At 42.9% G+C, this 25162-nt stretch overlaps 1 protein-coding gene across 1 annotated transcript in view; it reads left to right on the top strand.

Moving 5' to 3' along the window:
* LOC307233938 (F-actin-uncapping protein LRRC16A-like) overlaps positions 1–25162 on the top strand; it is a gene marked incomplete at its 5' end in the record, with an annotated part of 91058 nt that overhangs the window by 50245 nt on the left and 15651 nt on the right. The window contains 13 exons of the mRNA XM_080005417.1: positions 1603–1706; positions 4771–4848; positions 7634–7710; positions 13782–13886; positions 14317–14386; positions 16235–16246; positions 16571–16652; positions 17648–17747; positions 17868–17922; positions 23228–23400; positions 23745–23813; positions 24508–24601; positions 25112–25162. The exon at positions 25112–25162 is cut by the window's right edge and continues 48 nt beyond it. Coding sequence (XP_079861543.1) covers positions 1603–1706; positions 4771–4848; positions 7634–7710; positions 13782–13886; positions 14317–14386; positions 16235–16246; positions 16571–16652; positions 17648–17747; positions 17868–17922; positions 23228–23400; positions 23745–23813; positions 24508–24601; positions 25112–25162 — 1070 coding nt within the window. The remainder of the gene's footprint in view (positions 1–1602; positions 1707–4770; positions 4849–7633; positions 7711–13781; positions 13887–14316; positions 14387–16234; positions 16247–16570; positions 16653–17647; positions 17748–17867; positions 17923–23227; positions 23401–23744; positions 23814–24507; positions 24602–25111) is intronic.

Genomic DNA, 25162 nt, shown 5'->3' with positions numbered 1-25162 from the left:
GTATGAGTGGTAATAGACTATTGATCAGTCGACCTACTTTAAGGGTTAATTTTTAAACGTACGGTTGCATTTACTCATCATTACCAATATTAGACATTAAAAGTCACAAAATAGTCATTACATTTGACGTTATGAGGTCTTAATTCAAACATAAGCATTTTATATGGCTTTATTTATTTATCCATACTTTTCCATACTTTGCTTTATCCAGACATCTCTTTTTGGCAAAAAATGATTTTATTCTTTTTTGATGTTATGAAACCCTATGCCAACCTCATACTTGAGCGATGATTTGTCTAAAATCTGTCAATTTATATTTCAAAATCAGTCAATTTCCTCAAAATCTTTCTTAAAAAAGGGTCTTAAAGTATTAAATTGAACTCTCTGATACCTGCAGACACCGCTGGGCGAGCGGTTTCCTCTCGGCACCGCTCCACTTCTCCCTTTTTAATTTTCTTACTTCCCTCTTCTCTCCCTCTCTCTGTTAGTCTGTGGTACCTGGCTTCAGTGTCTTTTCTTTCATATCGCCCCTCGTATTGCTTCCCTGTTATTATTATTTATTTATTTATTTATTATTATATATTTTTTTGGTCAGACGGCAGCGCTGTCATCTTCATCTCCACTTTCTACCCTTCTCTTTCTCTCCATTTTTTGAGATCCGGAATCTGGCTTGCTCTGACGGACTGCGTGACCTCTAGGAGGTCAAAGGTCACGTCGTCGGCGACGTGATGGGACGTGGCGCTCAAAGTGACCCCTCGCTGACTAATCTAATGCTCGCTGTTTATCAGCGCGGACTTAAGCTGCCGTCTCCCTCAGCCCTGACTTAATTAGTTAGACACACATACACACACACACACACACACACACACACATATACACACACACACACACACGGATGCACAAGTACTTAGGCATACTTTTGGAGTTAGCACACGCATTCCCGCTGCATACCACACACACACACACACACACACACACACACACACACACACACACACACACACACACACACACAGTCACTGACCACCTGATTTAATTAGTGTGATCCGTCAGTGTCTGCCCCACAATGGCCAGACTTGAGCACGACGGCTGCTGGAATTCTGAAAATAGAGCAGAAGGGAATTCAAGAAATTATCCTCCATTTCTCTGTCTCTATCTGTCTCTCTCACTTTCTCACCGTCTCTCTCCCCCCGCCGAGTTTCAAGGGAAATATTTGACTCGGCCAGAAGGTCACGTAACGGGCTTTGTTTTTTCATCAGTCTTGAATTCTAAAACCCTTTCCAGATGCTATCAATCCCAAATTTATTAGAAAATGTATGTATGCGTTTCCCTTCCTAAGGAACGAGCGTATTCTTGAAAAGAGTAGAAAAATGCCCAGTACCTTGGGCTGCGAGCGGCGTTCGGACCCACTGACCTTGTCACTGTGGATTTACTTGCTCTGCTTTCACTCTCCCTCTTTGCCCTGAGTCATTCTTTCGCCCCTCCCCTTTCATTTCCTCCGCTATTTCCCTCTGTAAGCTGTCAAAACATACAGGGGAAGCTGGGAGCCTCTTATACATACAAACAGAGCCTCATTTGTGTGTGTGCGTGTGTGCGTTACAGGGGTGAACAGCCTTTGCCAGTCACTGAGTGCCAACCCATCCATCCCCAGCAGCCTGGTCCATCTGGACCTCTCAGGGAACGTCCTCAGAGGAGACGACATGCAGGTATACCCCAGGGCAGCGTGTAGTATCACCACAGAGGGGTCACAATTTGATATATTACAGCGATATAGTATAGTATTGCATTAAGATACAACACAACAAATATCATACTCTAAGTACGATCTCACTCTACAGTATCAGTAGAAGCACTTTAATACAGCATAACAGTTGAATCAAATGTTCTCGTCTTCAATGTGGTTGAAGATGAGAAGTTTTTCCATTCATAAATTACCTCCTGATTGTATTGACGTATTGGGAAAACAAAGAATCATGATTCTTCACTCCATGGATATTTTCTTTCTCCACCCTTCATACACTGTTTGGCGTTGTGCTACTTTTAGAGGCGATAGAGAGCTGTGCCCCGGTCATATTTGCATTGAACAGCCGAATCCGATTCCACTGACAAAGTTCTGAGTCAGGTACAGCCCTGGAGATAATTAATAATAATGGGACACGCACAAAAAAAATCCCCCATATGTTTAATCGACTGCCAACTCTCAACGGAGCAACTGAAAAGTTCCTCCAAAAGCCCTTGAACATAGAATGTAAGACAGTCAGTGATGACACCTAAACAATTATTATTGTGTTTGTATTTCGTATCCTCCTGTAACTTTCACCAGCAAAAAAATGAAATACAAAAAAAATATATATCTGTTTTTTGCGGTGATGATGATGATGCGGTGATACCCTGGTGACGTCACGTAACCGTGGTATTGCGGTGATGCGGTTATCGTCACAGCCCTAGTCCCAGATACATAATCCCACAGTGTGTCCACAGACCCACAGTGTAGGCCACAGACCCACAGGGGTCTGTGGCCTAATGCGTACCAAATGAAGGGTCCCCAATATGACAAAAGGTTGAGAATAACTGCTCTACATGCAAGGGCAGATGCATCTCCACTCTCTCTGTTTCTATCCGCTCCCCTTACTCATCCTTTCTAATCCCGCTCAAAGCGGCCATCAATAATACGCCCATTGATTAGAGCTTCTCCGTGGCCGCGTGATTGATGGTCCTCTCGTTGTGCGATGCTCTGTTCAGATAGAAGTAAATGAGTTTGCAGGTATCTGCCCTGAAAGAGAACCAACCCTGCACTGGGCTTGAGCCGATGTTCTTTTTCTTTTCTGTTTTTTTATTTTAACCTGTGCTGTCAGCATGCTTGGCATAAAACACAGAGTATCTGTGTGCCATTGCATCGAAGACAGATAGTCTGCAGTGGAGTTCAAATTCTCAACCTGCAATGCCACTTTCTATTCATTCTTTAATCATCAAAAACTGCTGCAACAACTCTGTCCCGCGGACGACCTGTGGGGTGACAAGAACACAGCTTTTCTGTTGTCCATGACCGCCACCTCTTTGGACAACGAGCTTACCGTGTTTTGATCAATAAACAACTAATCACCATCACTTCTCCAAGAGGGGGAGGGAGAATCACCACGGGGGAAACGTAGAAACATCAGACGACAACATGTATTTGACAAAACCTGAGTAAGTCGACGAAAATTGGAACAGCAATTACGGCACGTGGCCTCTTCCTGTGATAGCTATGGCAGTAAATGAGAGAAATGGAGAAGGATGTCATCAGGGGGGTGTTCGGGGGCCTGTTCGAGGCAGACACACACACATATGCGTGTGTGTGTGTGTGTGTGATGTGTCCACCGGTGAATGCACACAACTCATCCCAATAAGTTCTGGTGTAAGGGGTCAGAACTATATGGCAGTGCCTTACCGCATCCATCAAGATGCCCCACCTGGCCACGAGCCCCGAGTGCTCACCCACGTAGCTGAGTGCACATGGCACGGGGCACCACAACATCAACCCACTTGAGGTGAACTGAGCCCCGCCATCGCCCGCAGACAGCCAGATATGCAGCCCCTCCACGTCCACCAGCACCACCCAGGGCACCCGTCGCAGAGAAGCCGCGCAGTGGGAGTAAGGCCGACTGCCGGCTCACGCACCGCAACCCACATCCACGACAGTGAGCAGCCACCAAGGGGCCCTGGAAAGCACCCGGCAGCACTCTTCGCAGCAGGCCGGAAACCACCAGGCACCAGGTGCAAACCAGGGGCCAGCCACCAGGATCCAAACAGAACCGGCAGGGGGTTCCCTGTGCCCCGCCCCCCCGGAAACCCCAATGCTGTTTGTGTATGCAGTTAAAATTGCAGGGGTGTGTGTGTGTGTGTGTGTGTGTGTGTGTGTGTGTGTGTGTGTGTGTGTGTGTGTGTGTGTGTGTGTGTGTGTGTGTGTGTGTGTGTGTGTGTTCTAAGCTAGTATGAGTGGTATTAAAATTGCAGGACAGACGTGGAGCACGCCAAGGCAGGAGCGTGACGGGCAAGATCACAGCCTTCCGCCACATCCCTACCCACATAGCTTGCACCCCACCCATTCTGCAAACCCTAGGCCTATTGTATGGTGTATGTACTTAGTTTTGGTTAGCGTTGCAAAAATAGAATATGAAGGCGTGTAGCCCCCCCTCCCCCTCCCTACACACACACACACACAACGACGATAATATTGTGTATCGTGATATTTGGGTGGGACTGCACTGGGATATAAAATATAGGATATCACCCAAGGCTCCCGTTGGGTTTTGATAGAAAGCTGTTGAAAACAATAAATATGAACAAAGCTTCAACTATCCCATGAGTTTCATGTGTAACGGACCTTCCATCTTTCGTCCTATAGATCAGAATCCAGACTATCACGGTGGCCTTCACAGTGTTTCCAAGGCAGCTAGGAAAAAATGGAGGCAGAGGGCACACTCGCCTTTCCACCATATGAAGTGAAATGGCTTCAGAGCTGCACTGACTGATAATGAGGAAGTAGCATAATTTCTAAGCCAAGAAAAGAGTTCTCGCCTATGTCACCGTTTCATAGATTTCGGAAAATTGAAGTCTGCTTATTGGATACAGGCCAGTAAGCAGCCTCATGGCACCAAAAATGCAATGCTTTTTGGAGATTATATGGCTCTTTCCATCCATAATGCTTTGGGGATTATAAGAACTGCAAGTTAACTGCTAAACCGAGCTAATATGTTCACGTTTTTCTTTTTCTCTTTTTAAATTAAGCATTTCTACAACTTCCTGGGGCAACCCAATAGCCTGGCAACTCTTGACCTCTCCAACACTGACTGCACCTTGGACCAGGTGAGCACGCTGAAATCAAAATCTTGGCTGCATATAAAAAGAAATGTTATATATATATATATATATATAGTATTTATTTATAATTCATCAGTGCAACCCCAAAGCTTTAGTTAACAATATATATAGTATATACAAAATAAGTTATTACCTCCTGATACTGTGGTCCACTTACTGTGAATCTCCATTCTCCAGTGGCTGTAATGTGTTTTCCACACCCTCTCCGTCCATGCTGCCGTCAGTGCTTTGAAATACTCTGTCATTTATCGACTCGGCTCGGGAAGCCACACAGACAGCATTGATTAGCCTGAGATGTAGCCAGCTGTCAGCCTGTCACCCAAGTCATTGATTGATTGTAAAACTCATTCTCCCGCGGCCCCACCCCCTTTCTGAAGCACGCTAACGTTCATACATACTTACATGCAGATTTTTCTCTCTATCTTGCTATGAATGCACAGGATAAACAGTATGTTTTAGATGGTGCCTGATGAAAATTTGTTATTATCATATTCTATATTGCCGACCAGTGCTATTGTTAAGAAATGAAGAAATGATTCATTTGTGATGATTTGAGGTCTGACATTTTATTCTGACAAACCAAACCGTGTAGATCAATGTGTTAAAATCACGTCAGCGTGACATCAGCGCCACGTCAGCCTCACGTCCACGTCACATCAGCGTCACGTCAGCCTCACGTCCGCGTCACGTCAGCATCATGTCAGCGTCACGTCAGCATCATGTCAGTGTCACGTCGGCGCCGTGTCAACGCTTCAGATACGCTGCCATGTTAATTAATGTTTCAATTCCCACCGCCACCATCAGGCGCGCAACTACACATCGGGAGCCTGGCATGTTTTTTTCGCCTCGGCTCTATTTGTCCGGGCTGCACGCGTAAACTGGAGCGTAAATTCCCGTAGAGGTCAATTCAGAAGATGTATTGAATGAAAATATTTAATTACCAAGCCTGGTATGCATCAACGACATACAGTATATAGAATCGCTGATGTGCGATCCTTACGTGGATTACTGCATTAAATTAACAAACTCACAAATTTTCCCTCACAATAAATAGAGATAGCTCAGGAATAGACTTTAGATTTTCCTAATTTTATTTTACTTGGGGTAGTTTTATAGACTTTATTGGCCTGGTATACTGTACCAGTTGGCAACACAGAGTTAGCTGTAGTCAAACTGACTTGTCAAGCAATTGATTTTTGTAGTAGAGATTATTTATAATAGATTTCTTTATAAGGTATTGTTAAGCTATTCATGTTTTTTTTTTTTTTTCCATCAAATGTACAAGAATATATCCATTTTGCACGTTTTTCTTCATTTAATAATCAAACCCCAAAAAGAATAATCAGAAAACTTTATTACAGAAACAGCTCAATAAATACACATATAGATTGTGGAAATCTCCTGCATCCTCCTCTGGTTAATGGGATGAACCCACCGCTGTTGTCCCTGCCTTCTCCTTTGGACCCACAGAGCCTTCCTCCTGTTAATGGCCGCAATGAGTATTTACGGATTACTCATTCCAGCAATTTTTTTTTAAATAAACAAAGGGTTGAAAGCAAAACCAAAGATTCACTGACCCATTAAAGGTTGACGCCTTCCACAATTTGTAGTTTCAGTAGGAAGGCTGGAGAGTGCTGCTTTCCGTAGCAGGTGGTTGAAGGTATGGATATGGACCCGGTGTGAATTGACGAATTGATAAACCACGAGACATGCGCGTGACGTGACACATGACGTGACACATGACGTGACACATGACGTGACACATGACGTGACACATGACGTGACACATGACGTGACACATGACGTGACACATGACGTGACACATGACGTGACACATGACGTGACACATGATGAGCCCTTTTGGCGTGAATTGGGGGTTTGATATGGAGGTTGGAAAGTGCCAAGGATTTGCTCCGAGGGAGACCATGGTGTCGTGTGATGTATGACTCTTGCCCTGACGTCGCTATACAAAGTGGATCTGCCACACCTCGTCGCCGCCATGAGTAGTCGGCCATATGACGATAAGACTTCACCAAAATAAATATTATACATACAGGGGAAAGCCTGACACATCAAAGAATAGCCCGAATTTTATTATTTTTAATCGAATTTCCGTAGCGTAGCGGCGGCGGCATAACTTGGCAGTCGTGTGATGGTAGACGTTCATTTTACTAGAATCTAGACAGACGTAGATGACGCCGTCTGACTGGCGTGTCGCGTGACACTTTATTGGAGAGGTATCACTTGACATGTAATCGTAGACGTAAATTTTTTGGTCGATTTCACCGCTGCGCCTACGTGACGTCGCCGCCTGCACACGTTCCTTCCGTGCAACGGACGTGCGCCGCCCCCTATCGATTCCATTCAAGGGTGAAATTCAAAGTTGGCACGCGATGATAGTGAGGGAAGGCTTCCCCTGAGTGAGGGAATCCGTGGCACTTTTCACCCGTAAGCACCCGTAGATTCTTTCATTTCATAAGCGGATATCTTGCCGTATATCAACATGCCGTGAAATGCCCTATGACTTTCTTCTTGATATGATACGCATGGACCTCTCTGTACCTCCATCAGGATCTCCCACCGTGTCGATGCCTCCTGTTCTCCAGGAAGGCTTTGCCTGCCTTCGACTATCGCAGCCCCTTGTAAATGTTATAGGCGGCTTTGTATAGGTCCGCCGACTGATGCAATTCTTGTCAATTCTTCCTGCCCTGATTTAATTAGCTTTCGCTTTGCAACCCTCACCAAGTATGCTGCCGTGTCTGTATTCCAGGTGTGCTCCGCTCTGCTGCGAGGGTCGGCACAACACCTCTCGGTTCTCAACGTGTCGAAGAGCACCTTCCCTCACAGGTGAGAACCAGGTCCACGTCCTGAGCTCCTTCTTAGTTCATTTGTGTAAGATGTTTAAGTCGAGTGGTGGCTGGCCGTAGTATAGAGCTGGACAATATTGTCTCGGAGGCTGTCCCATAGTTAAACGGACACATTTGGGGATCTAGGGGGTAATGAACAGTGTAATTAACACAGAATGATTAGCTTCAGGGTGGCTGTGATCCGTGACTAAGGTCCATAGGAAAGAACGATCCGTAGAAAGGTCCCAGTCTTGTTTCCCCGCCCCCGACAGCGTCCCTTCAAAGCCCTCAGCAGACGCTCTGAACGACAGAGGGTGCGGTTTTTGAAATTCGGGACAGGCCACTAGGTCTATTTATACACAGCACACGGCCCTCCCGCTGCACTGAAGTCTGTTTGATCCCGGACTGACTCGTCGGTTTAACAAGGTCAATTTAACAGAAAATAACGATTCTCTCTCTTTCTCTCTCCCTCTCCCTCTCCCTCTATCCTGTTGCTCGCTCGCTGTCTCTCTCTGTCTCTCTCTCTGTCTCTCTCTCTCGCCCTTACTCTCTCTCCTTCTCTGCTGTTGCTCACTCGCTCCCTCGCTCTCTCCCTCTATCCTGTCGCTCGCTCTCTCTCTCCCTCTCTCTCTCTCTCTCTCTCTCCCTCTCTGCTGTTGCTCACTCGCTCTCTCTCTGTCTCTCTCTCCCCCTCCCTCGCTCTCTCCCTCTATCCTGTCGCTCGCTCGCTGTCTCTCTCTCTCTCTCTCTCTCTCTCTCTCTCTCCCTCTCTGCTGTTGCTCACTCGCTCTCTCTCTGTCTCTCTCTCCCCCTCCCTCTCGCTCTCTCTCTCTCTCCTGTCGCTCTCTCTCTCTCTGTCGCTCCCTTTCCCTCGCTCTCTCTCTCCTGTCGCTCGCTCTCTCTCTCCCTCTCTCCTGTCTCTCTCTCCCTCTCTCGCTCGCTCTCTCTCTCTTGCTCTCTCTCTTTCAATTCGATTCAAAGAACTTTTTTAGCATTGGAAATGTACATTTACATTGTCAATGCAAGAAGAAAACTAAAAGTGAGACTATAACCCATAATAAATTTAAATATATATTTTGATAAGTAAAATAAGAATGGAAAATTTTAAATATTGCTGTTGTAAAAGTGTGTGTGTGTGTGTGTGTGTGTGTGTGTGTGTGTGTGTGTGTGTGTGTGTGTGTGTGTGTGTGTGTGTGTGTGTGTGTGTGTGTGTGTGTGTGTGTGTGTGTGTGTGTGTGTGTGTATATAGATTGCATTTAGATAACTTTAGTGAGACTAACCTAAAATATCTGGTCTCTGTTGTTATATGCGCCATCTTTTGGTGTTAGGTGCAATTACAGGCCGGGTAGCGCGCTGGAGATGAGATAATAGTCTGAACATATTTATGTGTATTTAGCATATGTGTGGGTGTACACAAGCTTGTGTGTATTTGTAAAACAGATTGTGAGGTTCGGTGTGTTTAAACGAGTGTAACAGATGGGTAGAAGGTGGGAGGGGGGTGGAGAGATGGAGCGAGAGAGAGAGGTCCTCGAGCTATTATGTCTCCATTCAGACTGTCTCCTGGGATTACCGGAGACACAGGAAAGGACTTCATCTGCGTAGGGTGGAGAGAAGGGGCGGGTGAAGGGGGTCGGAGAGTAAAAACACCAGCAAAAGTTGAAAAGAGCAGGGAATATGAGAGAGCGGGAGAGGCAGGATGAAGGAGGGAGGCGGTAGAGGATGTCTCAGGTGGTTTAACCTTATGCAGGTTGAAACACCATCCATCCCTGCAGTCAATTTATAAGCATGGTGGTCGCATAGTCAAAAAGAACGGTCGGAAAATCATTTGCAACCCCACTCATGTCCTGTGTTTTGAGCTCCAGCCACCGCATTTAAGATTCAGGATCTCTTAAACCGCCGCAAACACCCAATCCTTCCTTTTTGGCATTGAAAGCTCTCTCACTGCTAATACTTAATGAATGATGGTCATAGAGAGGCCGTGATATTCCTTATAAATGGCCAGTCGATTATTGGGTGAACAGTTTCCCTGGTGCCCATTCTTTGTATGTTTCAGACGTTTTATTTTATTTTAAGCTCTGTGGAATACTCTATTCCAATTGGTCAATAGCGAGAATCAGGGGTAAGGGAGTGACGGAGAGCCCTGTTACGCATGGTGCTTTGTTGCTCTATAATGTATGTAACGGAGAGGGACAGGGCACTGGGACGCGCAGCGGAGTCGCGCACACACACGCACGCCCCTGAAAGCACACAATTCACAGTGAGCGAGTGGGCATGTTGATGACGTTTCTATCATGCGCCTGCTGCATGATGGAAACGTCATCAACACGCCCACTTGCACAGCCACTTCTGCCCTGGGATCTTCATGCATGGAATTTAGTTGCTTTGTGCTCTTGAATGCTTGCCTGTATATACACCGATCAGCCACAACATTAAACCCACTGACAGGCAAAGTGAACAACATTTCTCTTCTCATTACAATGGCACTTGTCAAGGGGTTGGATATATGTATAAGGCAGCAAGTGAACAGTCACAGCTGGCTATGATAGAAAGGTGTCAGAACACACAGTGCATCACAGCTTGCTGCATATGGTGTGCGTAGCCACAGACTGGTCAGAGTGCCCATGCTGACCCCTGTCTACCACCAAAAACACCTACAGTATAATGAGCATGTGAGCATCAGAACTGGATCATGAAGCAATGGAAGAAGATGGCCTGGTCTGATGAATCACGTTTTCTTCTACATCATTTGGATGGCCGGGGTTAGGGTCCAATTTGATCGAGCATCAATGGGATGTGCGGGAACAAGCCCGATCCATGGGGGCCCCACCTCGCAACTTACAGGACTTAAAGGATCTGCTGCTAACGTCTTGGTGCCAGATACCACACGACACCTTCAAGGGTGGTGGTTTTAATGTGTGTGTGTGTGTGTGTGTGTGTGTGTGTGTGTGTGTGTGTGTGTGTGTGTGTGTGTGTGTGTGTGTGTGTGTGTGTGTGTGTGTGTGTGTGTGTGTGTGAATATATATGCAAGCGCTGGAAAAAAATACAATATTATTTGAATTGTGCTGAAAACCGAGACAATTTGGTAGTGAATGTTGAAAACCAGGTTTTTTTTTTTTTTTTAGTGTTTACAGATATCTGTCAAGACTGGGGACACCCAGCTCGAAAAGGGGACGTTCTTGGACAAACCGGAAAATCTGGTCTCCGTGAATACTAGGCATATGTACTCTTTTATTTTTTTCTAATTTTATTTCATATGTAGCCCTGTAATAAGCGTAATGACGTGCAGCCAACCAGTCATTATCACAAAATAACCCCCTTCACCCCGTTGAGGGTTATTTTCCGACAATGACCAGCTGGCTGCACATTATCCCTAACTTAGAATTAGTTTGTTATTCAGTACGTGTTCTACATTATTATTGTAAGATCACCAGCTCCGTATCAAGTTCCCTGCGGCAATGGTACCTATTGTATTGTGTGGTCTTATCCCTTTTATGTATGAAACCTGGTTTTAAGCTCCCTCCCCCTTACTCCACCGCAGTGTCCTTTAGCAAAGCACTGAACTCCATCGGGGGCTATTATGTGTCCGAACCCGTTCGCAGACCCCTACAGTACCTACGAGTGAGGCCAAGGTGGATTTCTACAGTGCTTTGGGGTTTTCCCCATGCTGTTAAGATACGAGGCGAGGACTGAGGGAAGGGCACAACGGACCTAAACAGATGAGGCAGAGGAGAAGGATGTAAATAAGGAGGAGGAGAGGGCTGGGAAGGTTTTTCAGTGACGTGGAGGCGGGCAGGGGAGAGAATAGACAGGGTAATGGAGAAGAGAGAAGGAGAGGGAGAGGAAGAAGAATTACTCAAATCTTACGAGAAAGTTGCGGAGTATCAGCACAAAAGTATGAGATACGAGAGGATTTGCCGTCCAGCACGATAACTTCTGAGAGAGGGAAGAACTTCTCACGCCTCAAACTGTCTGACTTGGAAGTAATTCAGCCTCTCATGTTTGTCTTTACCCCAAAACTGGCGCTGGCGTCTTACATCTGCGCAGACACAACAATCGGTTTCACAGACACAATGTTTATCAGAGTGGTATTTGTCCACCATCAGAATCAGAATCTGTTTTATTTCACCATTTGCATATATAAGGAATTTCTTCTGGTGAGGGTTGGTGCACTCCAGTACAGGCCATAAGCACTAAAAAATAAAAAGCTTAACAGTCTGAAAAAAAGAGAATAAAGAATAAAATGATAAAAATAAAAAATACAATTAACATTGAGTCTCAGATATATACAAATAGCTAAAGATACCAATCAGAAACGTCAGATATTTAAGATTTACAAATATACAGGTGCGATACTATACTGAGCATTGCTCAGAGACATTGTGACTTAGGCTACTAAGTCTACAAGCCTTAGTGATCAATTTGGATTTATTGGTCAGATCCATTATTTTTTTTTGTTTGTTTGTTTTGTTTGGCTGTTCACATTATTTTTCAAATGTGTCACATATCAGATTCCAGTGTGAACTGGTCACGGTCTTGAACTGACCCACAAGCGCAGTAAAACAATATTTGGGTTTGTGCCCGTCTGTATAACATAATTTGTCTTAAGGGAATGTATACTTTCACATAGCATATTATTATTGTTGTGTTTTTTTATATACCATTATATGAAGTATAAAATAGGGATGATCTCAAAAGGAGGACAAAATTATCGTCCGGCTCGAGGCTACACCGGTAGACGGACACGATATTTAAAAATCGGACTGTCCGACCTAAACCAGCACGGATGGCCACCCTAAGCCAGAACCACCCACGGGGTCGGCACCTGTCCCTCCACTGACTACCTCCATTGCAGCTATCTTCCATTCCATTTGTTTTCACTGACTGACCCCCGCCATCGCAGACATGTGACGAATGTCGCTCTAGAGTGATGTAAAAGTCGCGTGAATTCCGATTTGACTGTTCAAACTTTAGGACCACATGTGAAAGTGGCCCAAATCTGAATTGTGATGATTTCATGTGATTTGTGCTGTTCACACTGTTGTGGAAAAAAAAACAGATCTCAGTCACATTAGAGCAAAAAAAAATACTATTTGGCTACTGAATGTAGCTTAGATACTTGATACTAAGCACCAAAGTCAAGAAGACCTCATTGCATCATCGTGTCCGGGATGGTGAACTTAAAACGAAGCGAACTAGAAAAACCCCATAGTAGGTTTGTTCTATAAGCGATGTTCAAACAACATGTTGTGTTTTTCATTAAGTTTACATGCACACTGAAGTCGCAAGTTTTATTCCGATTGGGGCGATATTTCTTCATATGCCCTCTAAACACCGTATTTGTAATAGCTGCTCCAGATAAATAAATAAAGCCCGGGATGTATTTCGATGAACGAACCCAGATTATTTATGTAGCCACACTTTTGGAGTGATGATAAACAAAAATGTTCACACTCAATCAGGTGAAAAAATTAATGGTAAAAAATAAATGTCATCGTTTATGTTTATGAAAACTTCATCAAAAATATATTATTCTGGTTATACACCTTATTCTGATTGCTGTGTGCATGTGAAGGTACTGACTCATACCAGCCTTATCTTGATCAAAGGGAACCTATTATGCTTTTCATTATTTTCCGTCATATATATAATGTTACATTGTGGGATGTTAATATTAGACGCGGCCCAAGTGTCAAATAATGAAGTAAACTAATGTCAAAGGAATGGCTGTGAACAAAACACTTAGCCTCCCAACGGTTCTGAACAGGGAGTCTCATCGGTGATAGTTTACCGAGTAAATAAAACGGAGGACGGAACTTGTGCTCAAACCCCATTGGCTCAGAATTCGGGGCTTGGCCGCTCATTCACAATTTAAGCTACACACACTGAAACAGCCCCTTTTGGAACACTATGGTATAGAGGCATGTCACAATGGCTCGAATGCGTAATCTGAGTGGTATTTTCAGCAAGAAACTTCAAAAACATGTTTTGGGGACCTCAGAGACCTATATTAACTTGTGTAAAAGGCACCATGGTACGTCCTCTTTAAGCATGCTCTATCTTTTCTATCTTTAGGAAAGGCAAAGAGGTGCCGCCATCCTTCAAGCACTTCTTCAGCAGCGCCATGTCGCTCAGCTCCATCAACGTGTCGGGGACCAAGCTGCCGCCAGAGGCGCTCAAGTAAGAGAGCGGAGCCGTCTTTGATAAAAATGTTTTATTTTAAAATGATAGCATTCGATCTAATATCAATATGTCTAGTTTAATATGACAAGCTGGGTTCTAGATGTCGTAAAGTATACAGATGATAAGTCCTCCTGTATCTATTATTGCTTATTGTTATTGTACAGTATATGACCAAATATTCTTGTTTCTCTCTTAGTTTTGAGGTTATTTTTGTTGATGTCTTTTGTTACCTTTTAGGTTATACTCTATTTATTGTGTATATTAGTTTATTGTATATTTTCATATTTTTCCATTCATTATTTAACTTTGAGGATGACTGTGTTGCCATTTTATTTTTTTTAAATTTATCATTCTATTACTTTACCATTATTGCGTATTTTCCCCTCTCTCTCTCTCTATCTTTCTAATTGTGTTGTCCTGCACATAGAGCGCTCCTGCTCGGCTTGGCTAGTAACCCAAACCTCAAGGACATCTCCTTAGACCTCAGCTGCTGCGAGGTAAGAGACTCAAACTACTTCTGTGTCATTCATCTATTTAATTGCATAGTCCATCAATCCCCAGGAGGCTTCCTTGATTAAAAAATAAAAGCGCGTCTCCTGTATAAGTGGTGAACATATATGGCAAACTGCGTTCATGGCGGGAATTCCAGCTTACGCCTCGGGGTAATGTTCTGTGTTCCACTCAGCAACATGTTTAATTATGGTGTTTACTACTCCGCCGGCACGATTGAAGTCAGCGTTTTACTGGTTATACATATTATATATGTTTGTTAAGTGTGTCTTGATTGTGTGCCCATAATATATATACAGTGTGTATATATATATATATATATATATATATATATATATTATGTCTTTATTATGGGCAGACAATCAAGACACAATTATTTTAATTATTTTAGAGGTGTGAATCTTCACTGCCCTCATGATTGGATTGCGATTCGTCCGTCAACGATTCTCGATGCATCGCATTATGTAAACATACATTTCAATTCAACATTAAATTAAATTAAATTAACATTAAATCAAATTGTAAACCAAAATAAATGGTGTAACCCTAGCCTACCCATATTTGTGTGAAAATGTTAAATCCCACTATCATTGTATCCCAGTACCTTTTCAGTAGAAGTAAAATGTGAGTACAGTTATTGCTCACTGCTCACCATTTGGGAATTTGTAGGTTCTTGTGTCGGAACACGAGAACTTTCCGAATAGCAACGCAACCACCATGTTAGATGTGTTGTCCGTGACCAGAACTGTCAGCTGCCATTCGTCCACGACATTAAACAGTAGCTCCGCCAGATGAGAACCCATGTGACTGTGGTGAACGGCTCTCATTTGCAGCACATGCGATAAAAGGCTGCCAGTCCTCACTCATATAATGTGCTGTTATTGTTACATACGGGTCAGTTGCGACAGAAGTCCATGAATCGCATGTAATGGCTACTCAACTGGCTTTACTCATTGACTGCATGACCTGGGCTTTGGTTTCGCCGTGGAGTGCAGGTATAGTCGTTTCTGTAAAAGGACTTTGTGATGGGGGCTGATTCCGTTGTACCATAATACTAGTTTGAGTGTCATTTGTGCAGCTACCCATGTGTTTTGTTTTTTTTAAGGGTTTTTATTTTTTGGTGGGGGGGAGGGGTTAATGGTTTTCAAGTAAATCCGCCGCCATAGCAATCAGCTTTTTTGGGATCCTCTCCAAAACAGTTTGACATGCCAGTGGCCCATTTTGAAAGCCTGTGAAATGCAATACTTGGGAGGGAGGGAGGGAGGGAGGGAGGGAGGGAGGGGGGGAGAGAGAGAGAGAGAGAGAGAGAGAGAGAGAGAGAGAGAGAGAGAGAGAGAGAGAGGCTCTTTTTTTTCTCTTTTGAATGCAACACATGAATGCAAATAACACAGGAAATGCAATTTCCAGGACACCCCCCCCCCCCACCCCCCCTTTACAAATCTCGCCAGATTGGAGCTGCGGGAGAAATAAGATGTCTCCGATTCTTTATTTATTTATTTTCAAAGCCGTAATGACCCATTCGGTGAAGGCATCCAAACGCTCTTCCTTGCTTCCGTGGGAATTAGGGGTGTGTGTGTGTGTGTGTGTGTGTGTGTGTGTGTGTGTGTGTGTGTGTGTGTGTGTGTGTGTGTGTGTGTGTGTGTGTGTGTGTGTGTGTGTGTGTGTGTGTGTGTGTGTGTGTGTGTGTGTGTGTGTGTGCAAAATTTAGGCGTGTCCCAGCTCTTTCTTGGGGCGTGATTTTCAGAACGGCTCGTTGAACATCTGCGTGTTTTGTTTTGTGTAATTGTTGGCTTCTCTCTAACATACCCCGCTCCCTCCTGCAACGCTTCCTTAAGCTCGGCCATTGTGTAAGTAACGGGCTGCTCACCCTCTATGATCCAAATAACCATCACTTAACATCTGTCTTTTAATATCTCTCTTTTTGCTTTTTTTCTCCACGCTTTTATCTGGCACGTTTTGGCTGCCTTTTTCTTTTTACTACCCCCATCGACGCTAAGCTTCTACTTGACCCCAGTTCAAGTGGGGATTTTCACGCATGCATGCTCTCTTCTGCATATTTTAAAAGCACGGCCATCCATTTCGTAGATAGAAAGATAGATAGATAGTTAGAATGGTAGTTAATGCATAGAAATCCGCATATGTTGACTGTTTCTAATTCCGTGTCTGATCAGCTGAGGTCGGGAGGTTCGCAGATCCTCGAGGGCTGCATCGCCGAGATCCCCAACATCTCCAGCCTTGATATCTCCGATAACGGTGAGACGGACGCACATATTTGGAAATAATTGCCCATATTACTGTGCGGGACATTTTAAAAGTCTTTCTGTGGTTCAACAAGGTAAAAGCACCTTTAAATTTTTCCCCTGTTGTCGGGCAGCGTAGGCGCTACCAATGAGGAAAATAGTTTTGGGGTTTTTTTGTTTGTTTTTGGTGAACTAATTAAGGCGGAGCATGCCCAACGACACTAGGCCGATAGAGCCGATATTGCACAAAGACATTTCATAATAACATCAGAAACTGGAGGTCATATGACTGAGATATGAAATAGTTTTGGCTAGATGAGTCAATCTACATTGAGCTACAATTTCCCATTGTGACTATATTTTTTGCACCATCTTTAAGATTTTTAATTCACTTCAAATTTGTAAGAGAACATCAATACCTGAATTCATTTTTAAGTTATTTTTATTCGGATTTGAGATCATTGGACACAGTAAGATCACATTAAGCTGTGTGCATAATCTCAAAATCTGGACTTTTTAAAAAATGATTACCTATATTTCCAGATTTTTCATACAGCCCAAGTATTTGCCGTAGTCAATTGTTATGACCCCTTATATAGAAAAATCTGAATATTTAATCAGCCTTGTTAAACTCCCATTTTTGGCCAATATTCAAGTTTATTGATTCATACAAAATTTTATTTGATATCGATTTTATTCTTTCTTCATCTTCGCCACTGATATTAGAAAACGAAAGTCAACATTTTTCTTCATTGTTGAAAAATGTTTTTGTCTTATTCAGCCATTCCGTAATGAGCCTTTTAGTATTTCCCCAATAAAGCAATGTCTGATAGTCAGAACACACAGGGATGTTCTCTGTCTTTTGAAATTATTTCGTAGGTACTATTCGAATGCCATCATAACGGTACCTAAAGTCGTCATGACAAAAGTTCAACATTTATGGTTTTATTTTTTGAGAGAAAAGGGCTTGTATATTTTTTAATAATCTTCAAATATCCACCCTGTCAGGCCTGGACGCTGAGCTGTCCACCCTGCTGGTGTGGCTGGCCAAGAACCGCTCCATCCGACACCTGTCGCTGGGCAAGAACTTCAACAACATCAAGTCCAAGTAATAATAATAATAATAATAATAATAATAATAATGATAATAACATCACATCAAATATGCTTCATTCATTGAGATACATACAGTTTTAACGTCTTAACGTTGATTTGGTCTTTGTGTTAGGAACCTGGCTCCCGTGTTGGACAACCTGGTCCAGATGATTCAGGAGGAGGAGTCGGTGAGTCCGAAAATGCTCTGTTGTTGTTGTTTTGCTTATTATTGATTAGATGCATCATATTTATCCATTTCTTATTGACCTTCCCTGCCCTGACATATTATGAACTGTTAACTATACGACCATTCATGGAATGTGGCATTTCTTTGCTAAATGACCACATTTTGTGAAAGGAAAAGAAGTCATGTACATGTTGAGTTCTGCTCTTTAATGTATCTGCAAAATGAGAGCTGGAAAGTTTCAAAATATCCTCCAAGCTTTGTATATATCCACGACATGAAATGCGTTTAGTTAAATCAAACATCAAGATAGGTTGAAGAACTGAACATTTTTGTCCCATGTTATTAATGATTAGCGATTAAAGGGCAATTCCCCTGAAAAGCGTCTTTTTAAATGTAGGCATAACCGTACATTGTGACAAAATCCTTTATCTTTGTGGCTAACCGACATGATATATGTAACTTCCTGTTGATACAGTAAGCTGCCTTTCTACCTGCTGAGGTAGAAGGGGAGACCCATCAGGGAATTTTCCTTTTTTTCGAGAAAAAAGGGAAGAAAGAAAGAGAAAAAATCTCGCTCATAACGCAGCACAGCGGGGATTTCCCCCCTCGCACATCATCGCAGCTTTAAGCACTTGTCTTTTCTTTTCTTTTCATCTCCTTTCAACTCCCATCTCCTGTCTTTACATCCATCTCACCAATTTTATCTCTCTCCATCTCTCACTCTCCATCATATGGGCCATAACAGCCTCTGCAATCCCACGTCCCCCCACAGTGCCAGATTGATGGTCCCATTCAACCACTCGTGTGTGTGTGTGTGTGTGTGTGTGTGTGTGTGTGTGTGTGTGTGTGTGTGTGTGTGTGTGTGTGTGTGTGTGTGTGTGTGTGTGTGTGTGTGTGTGTGTGTGTGTGTGTGTGCGCGCGGCAGGGATGAGCCGGAGGTGGGGTCAAATCGGGTGGTGTGCTTGGATAAAGAGGCTGGCTCAAAGAGATAGCACCGTGGCCCGAGGGGATTATGGGTAAAAGCGCCAAAGGTGCCTGAATGGCAGCAAATAGTAAAATACATGATTTAATGTCATGGTTTTAATCCTAGTGGTTGTGGGATGATATTACAACAATATTATCTGTAATATTAACATATCAACATGTAACATAGTTTTAGATTAACAAAAACATGTTTGTATTGTACATGTTGTATATGTTAATTTATCTGGATTATCATAAATAATCCTTATAATCCGTGTTTATAATAATGTCAGTACACTGCCATTCTAAATTCCTCTGGCAAAGAAAGATTACGATGCCTGGATCTGATGTAGATATATTGAGGAAAATATCGAGAAATCTTAAAGGTAAACAATTTTTCTCATACAAACCCATTGGTGGGACTGCCCGTTCGTGGTTTCAAGGCAATAGGAAAATGTCGGATGGATGGTGGCTGAGGGAAATCATTTACAAATGATTACTCAACCGAAATCATAGGTATCGGCGATATCGCAACATTTCTGATTGTGAAGACATTTTGTCGTCACATGCTGAAAAGATGCGTACTGGCAACCGCAAATCAAGGTTCAAGATTCTTAACTTTATTGTCCCACAAAGTGGAAAATTTGGTTCCCGCTCGGGCACGGGAAACGCAGTCGTCGTTGTAATCTGCTACAGAGACCATCCACACGGGTGTTTCAGGTTAATGAGTAATAATAATAAAAAAACGAGGGGATCTATGAGATGGTTTCATTGTGGTCGCCAACTCCCCCGGGGGTCAAACACCGTCTCCTCAGTCTTTTTAACACTCAAGACAAGGTGCTTGTCACCAAACCATTTTGCAAACCTTTGTATCCCTGAAGAGTAGTCAGATAGATCGCTATCCTTTTTCATGAAAGCAAGATGGCGGTATCATCGAATTGGAAAAGGGACTGGTGCACTGACACAACCCCGGGGGCTCTGTGCTCAAGGTTCTCGGTTCTGAGAAAGTACCATTAGCACTGACCTAATGAGAGGGTGGACATTAAGTTCATTCAGCTTCTTAATTAAGAGTTGCGGCTGTACCCTGTTAAATGCCGAACTAAAATCGACAAATAAACGCTGTATTTATGAGGTACAGTAGGATCCTCTAAGTCATGGGTAGGGAACCTATGGTGACCTTTCGATGACGGTATATGGCTCGCAGACAATTTTGAGCTAAAGTTTTTCATCACAATTAACAAGTAATTAATAATTATTGTGTGTCATTTTAAAGTAAAACAGGTAAGAGAAATTACAATTTTGAAAATAAAATTCAAAATATAAATGTGCCAGCTGCGGACCACAGAAAGACTCTGGGGCGCCTTTTACTCGGCGCCCTGCCCCTCCCGGGTCTCTGCTCAGGCGCCACTTGTGGGAGTTTCTGCCCGCAGGTAAGAGTTTAGGGAGGGAGACGGAGTCTTTCTGGCCGTGGTGCGCCCACATGGCCAGAGTTTTATTGTTCATTTCAATATGCGGCGCGCAGGGCACAATTATATACATCACTGAGGATTATTGTAATAATTGTGGATAATAATGATCCTCTTGGGCGCAGGAGGAGTGGCGTTCCACTGCTGGGCTGCTTACGAGCCCGTGCGCCGATCCCCTCTGTAAGACAGACAAACATTAAGAAAACTCCCTGCCTCAAGTCGGACCAATCAGCTGAACACAAGAGGACAGAAATGGAAAAAACCCCAATATGTATGTGACAAGTAATCTCTTGAACTTGAACTTGAACCTGAAGACCAGCTGATTCTTAAAACTTGGAATGAGCTTCCCGTCACATAGCACACAATGCAGCGAGTATTATTGTGAGTATTGCCGTATTGACCATGTTTGGCTCTACATACGCATGTGAGCAGTCTTTCTGGCATCTGAGAAACATTAAGAGCAAACTACGCTCACGCTGAACTGATGGAAGCCTCAACGCAGCATGAAGCTTAACCTCACTACGTATGAAGCAGACTACAAGGCCATCAGCAAAACCATGCAGCACTACAAGTCGCATTAATGGTAAAAAGTATATCATTTATTAGACTTTACTTTATTATACTGTTGTTATGCTACAGTATAACAACAATATTATTAAGAAGAATAAAGACAAATTGATTATATATAGTGCTTTTTTATAGTACTTAGAGATGTGTTATACGTTAAAAATGTATGCCTTACTTATGCACGCATTAAGTTGCATTCAATTTTATTAAATATTATATGGCTCACAAGGAAATACCTTTAGAAATATTTGGCTTTTATGGCTCTCCCAGCCAAAAAGTTCCCGACCCCTGCTCTAAGTGCTTAGATATAAAATGTACCATGGCTATGGCCACATCGTCCGTACCTCTATTACACCTACGTATAGGTGAACTGAAAAGGATCTAGTGAGCAGCTGACTTCTTTCAATGGGTTGATAATGATTTTATCCAAACACTTCATAACTAATGAAGATAAAGCAACTGGACTGTCGTCATTTTCCGTACAGCATGCCTTTATGGTAACATAAAGGAATAATAATGGAGTTTTTCCCGGTGGAAGGAACAGCATGTTAGTCTGGAGACTTGTGGTAGATAGGGCGCCAGGCCTCTGCCAGCTCTTCACCGCATGATTTCAGCAGAAACCCAGAAATGCCATCTGGTCCATTGGCCTTCCGGGGGCAGGTGCATGAGAACAGTCTCTGTACAATATGCTGGTCAGTGATCATTTTTGGAAAACTCCAATGCAGGTAATGTATCTAGAGCCGCTTTTTGCTCCTGCGAGAAGTCAGCTTTCTCAAACCTCACATACATATGCCGCCTACTCTATGCTCAGAACACAAGCACACACACACACATCTCTCACACACACACACACACACACACACATGCTGTTCCCTCGTTTCCTCTTGATAAGCAGGATCTCTAATTTTTGAGAGGGTCCGTCAATGATTTAATGATACAATTTGATACTTTGGGAGTTGAAGGGGGAAAAAAATGAAACGTCACTAGGGTTTTATTGTGGTTTTAAGTTTTAAGTCTTTCAAAAATATTTCCAAGCTTCCACATTTTTTAATTATTATTATTAGAGGTCCATCCTGGAATAATAACCCCTTGTTATTGGGTTGAGATCTCGTTAGAACTGGGAAGTGGCAGACATTTCGTTGGTTCAAGTTCAATCCAAATCGATCCACATACGAGGAAAGGTGATTAGGTATTAGGTAGTATTAGTGATAAACCGATGACATTTGACTGGATGTAGCCAAACGTTCGTGCATCACCGATACACCAATGTTTTAAAACTTCCGGTCGGGCAGTGGAGAGACATGAGTTTGTGGAGTAAGATGCTTTGTGGCATCATCCAATCCCTTATATATGTCCAGGATGTGGCTACGAACCCCCATTCGTGCCGTGCGAGCTACGTGGTGTGGATCTAACGCTCTGTAGTGTGTGTGTGTCTGTGTGTGTGTGTGTGTCTGTCTGTGTGTGTGTGTGTGTGTGTGTGGGGTCTTACCTGCTTGACATCATCGGGGAGTTTCGTTTGATATGTAGTCTCTTTTGCCGTTTTTGGAACGCATTCTGTTCCATCTAACCCGGTGCCGTGTCCCTCCTTATTTTGCGGCATTCGAGCCAGTGCTAACACCCAAACTGTAGTACTCGAAAAAAGTCCAAAACTTATTCTTTGTTTGTGTCCTCACACATGGAGTTTGCTTGCAGCCCCAGAGCAACGCATCTGAATTGTGTCCGTCTAATTTTAGTCCCAAAAGTTTTAAAAGTTGATGAAATGTCTCTGAAGGACATGCAGTGTTTAGTCTGTTTGAATGGAACCGTGTTGTTGGGAACGTCCACACGGAATGATTTCCTTCCACAGAGACACCGTGAGGCAGATCTCTGTGCACTACAGGTAGTAGAGAGCCACCTTCTAAGTTTTAGGATAAAGTCATAACACGCAACACGTGGATACTTGTATAAGTAATTCTGCGTGTCACCAGGACTCAGTGAACTCAGAAAAGACGAGGGACAGCACAAACTGATGCTATGTTCCATGGGAACTCGAAAATTTGTAATTGGTGTCGATAATTGACCCCGTGTATTGCTGCCTGCAGCTATATTTGTTATTATTATTATTATAATTATTAGATTTAAAAAATCTAAAATTTCTTTGAATATTTTATACTAGATTCATTTATAATGGTTCTCAGACCATTAAACCCAATGTAACGATAAATTGTTCCAAGAGGGGGAAAAGAGCGCGTGGTGGCAGCTTTGAATACAGAATAAGTAAAAAAATATATAACTTAAGGACCACATTTTCTTCCCTCCCTCTGTCCCCAGCCCCTCACCTCCCTCTCCCTAGCGGACTCCAGGCTGAAGGGCGACCTGACAATTGTGCTGAACGCGCTGGGCAGCAACGCCTCCCTCACCAGGCTGGACGTCAGTGGCAACGCCATGGGAGACATGGGAGCCAAAATGCTGGCCAAAGCTCTGCAGATCAACACCAAGCTCAGGTGTGTGTGTGTGTGTGTGTGTGTGTGTGTGTGTGTGTGTGTGTGTGTGTGTGTGTGTGTGTGTGTGTGTGTGTGTGTGTGTGTGTGTGTGTGTGTGTGTGTGTGTGTGTGTGTGTGTGTGTACTGATACTTACTTCCAGTCTCATATGAGGCTAAAATAGGGTTTTTGTATCGGAAAATAGTTAATAAAAATAAACTATCAAACATGTTGGATATTGCAAACAAATACTGTCAAAGTAATGAAAAGTGATATTATCGTGTACAACTCAACCCAATTCCTGTTTGTGGAGCAATTAAGACCAACTATATTTAACAGGACGTTGCGTGTGTTTTGTGTTTGGCAGGACAGTGATCTGGGATAAGAACAACACCAGCGCTCAGGGCCTGCAAGACGTGGCTGTGGCTTTAGAGAAGTAAGTCGCACCGTCGCTATCTACAGTACGTTTCTGATGAACCCCAAATATGTCAGTACAGTATGAGTACTCGGGTCTTGACAGCCCAATTATTTGTATCATCACGGCGATGAATCCTCATTCCTTTCATACTGCAGTCATTTCAATGAGGTTATGGTTCACTTCCATATTAAATGCGCTGCTCTCATTGTTATTATCATTACCATATGCTACATTGCTTATTTTATGTTTTTATTCAAAAAATGTTTTGGAAATCTATACTTTGTTGAGCTGTCCATTGCTTTTTAGTTTTTTTTTGTATATATTTTGTTTATTTGGTGTACTTAATTCATGTTCCTCATTAATAAAGCTTTTAAAGTATTGTGTTATTATGTTTATATATATTATTTTATCTTATCGTAATTCATCTTAATATATCTTAGCTTGTCTTATTTTATTTGACCTTACTTTACTGTACCATCATTATAAGTTGTTTGAGAGTTAACAATTCAAGTGTCCATCAATTCATCTGGCTCTCCCATTGCAGTTCAGAGAAACATGGGAGTGTGTCTGTGTGTCTCTGTCACTTGCGGCGTCCAAAGACCAAGCCTCCCTTTCTGCCCCGCCCAACCCCCCACTGAGGACTGTCTGGTGGAAGCACCGCTGTTGTCGTCCTCATGCGTGTAACGTATGTCTCTTTCTCTCTCTTCGGCAGGAACTTCACCATTCGCTTCATGCCCATCCCCATCATCGACGCCTCCCAGGCGCTGAAGGCCGGCCCCGAGAAAACCGAGGACGCCCTGCTCAAGGTCTGTTCCCTCCGTTCCCTATAGTTTAATTAGTTCGGTTTATTGTCATAATTTATTTAAATATTTGTTTCACATTTTGTCACGTTTGCATTTTTCAATGGTACTTCATCAGTAGAGAATTATGGTATTATGTTTTTATATATGCTATTTTAATGTTCAAAGTAAAATATAATGTAGTATAAAGAAAGATTGTATAGTGTAGGTAATATAATGATAGTAAAGTCTAATATAATCCAGAATTATAACCCAAACAGTATTATAAATATCCATGGGCAAAAGTTTATCCATAATAAAGTATTCTAATGTCCAGAGAATAGTCCAGAATTAGTGGTAAATGGTGTCATAATGTCCATGTATAATGTCCGTCTATTTTTATCACCATTTAGCCGAGGCTTTTACTACTTGGCCTCCCATGTATGTGCATCTTCTCTCTTATGTTTCTAAATTTGATCCATTTAATTAAAATTTAAAAAACTTAAAATGGGCTCACGTTTTGCTCTGCCCCTCTAGATTGAGAACTATCTGTACAGGAACCATGAAACCAGGAAGTATCTCCAAGAA

The sequence above is a fragment of the Zeus faber genome (genome assembly GCF_960531495.2).
Source record: "Zeus faber genome assembly, chromosome: 8".
Taxonomy (NCBI): domain Eukaryota; kingdom Metazoa; phylum Chordata; class Actinopteri; order Zeiformes; family Zeidae; genus Zeus; species Zeus faber.
This window is presented reverse-complemented; position numbering and strand designations above follow the sequence as displayed.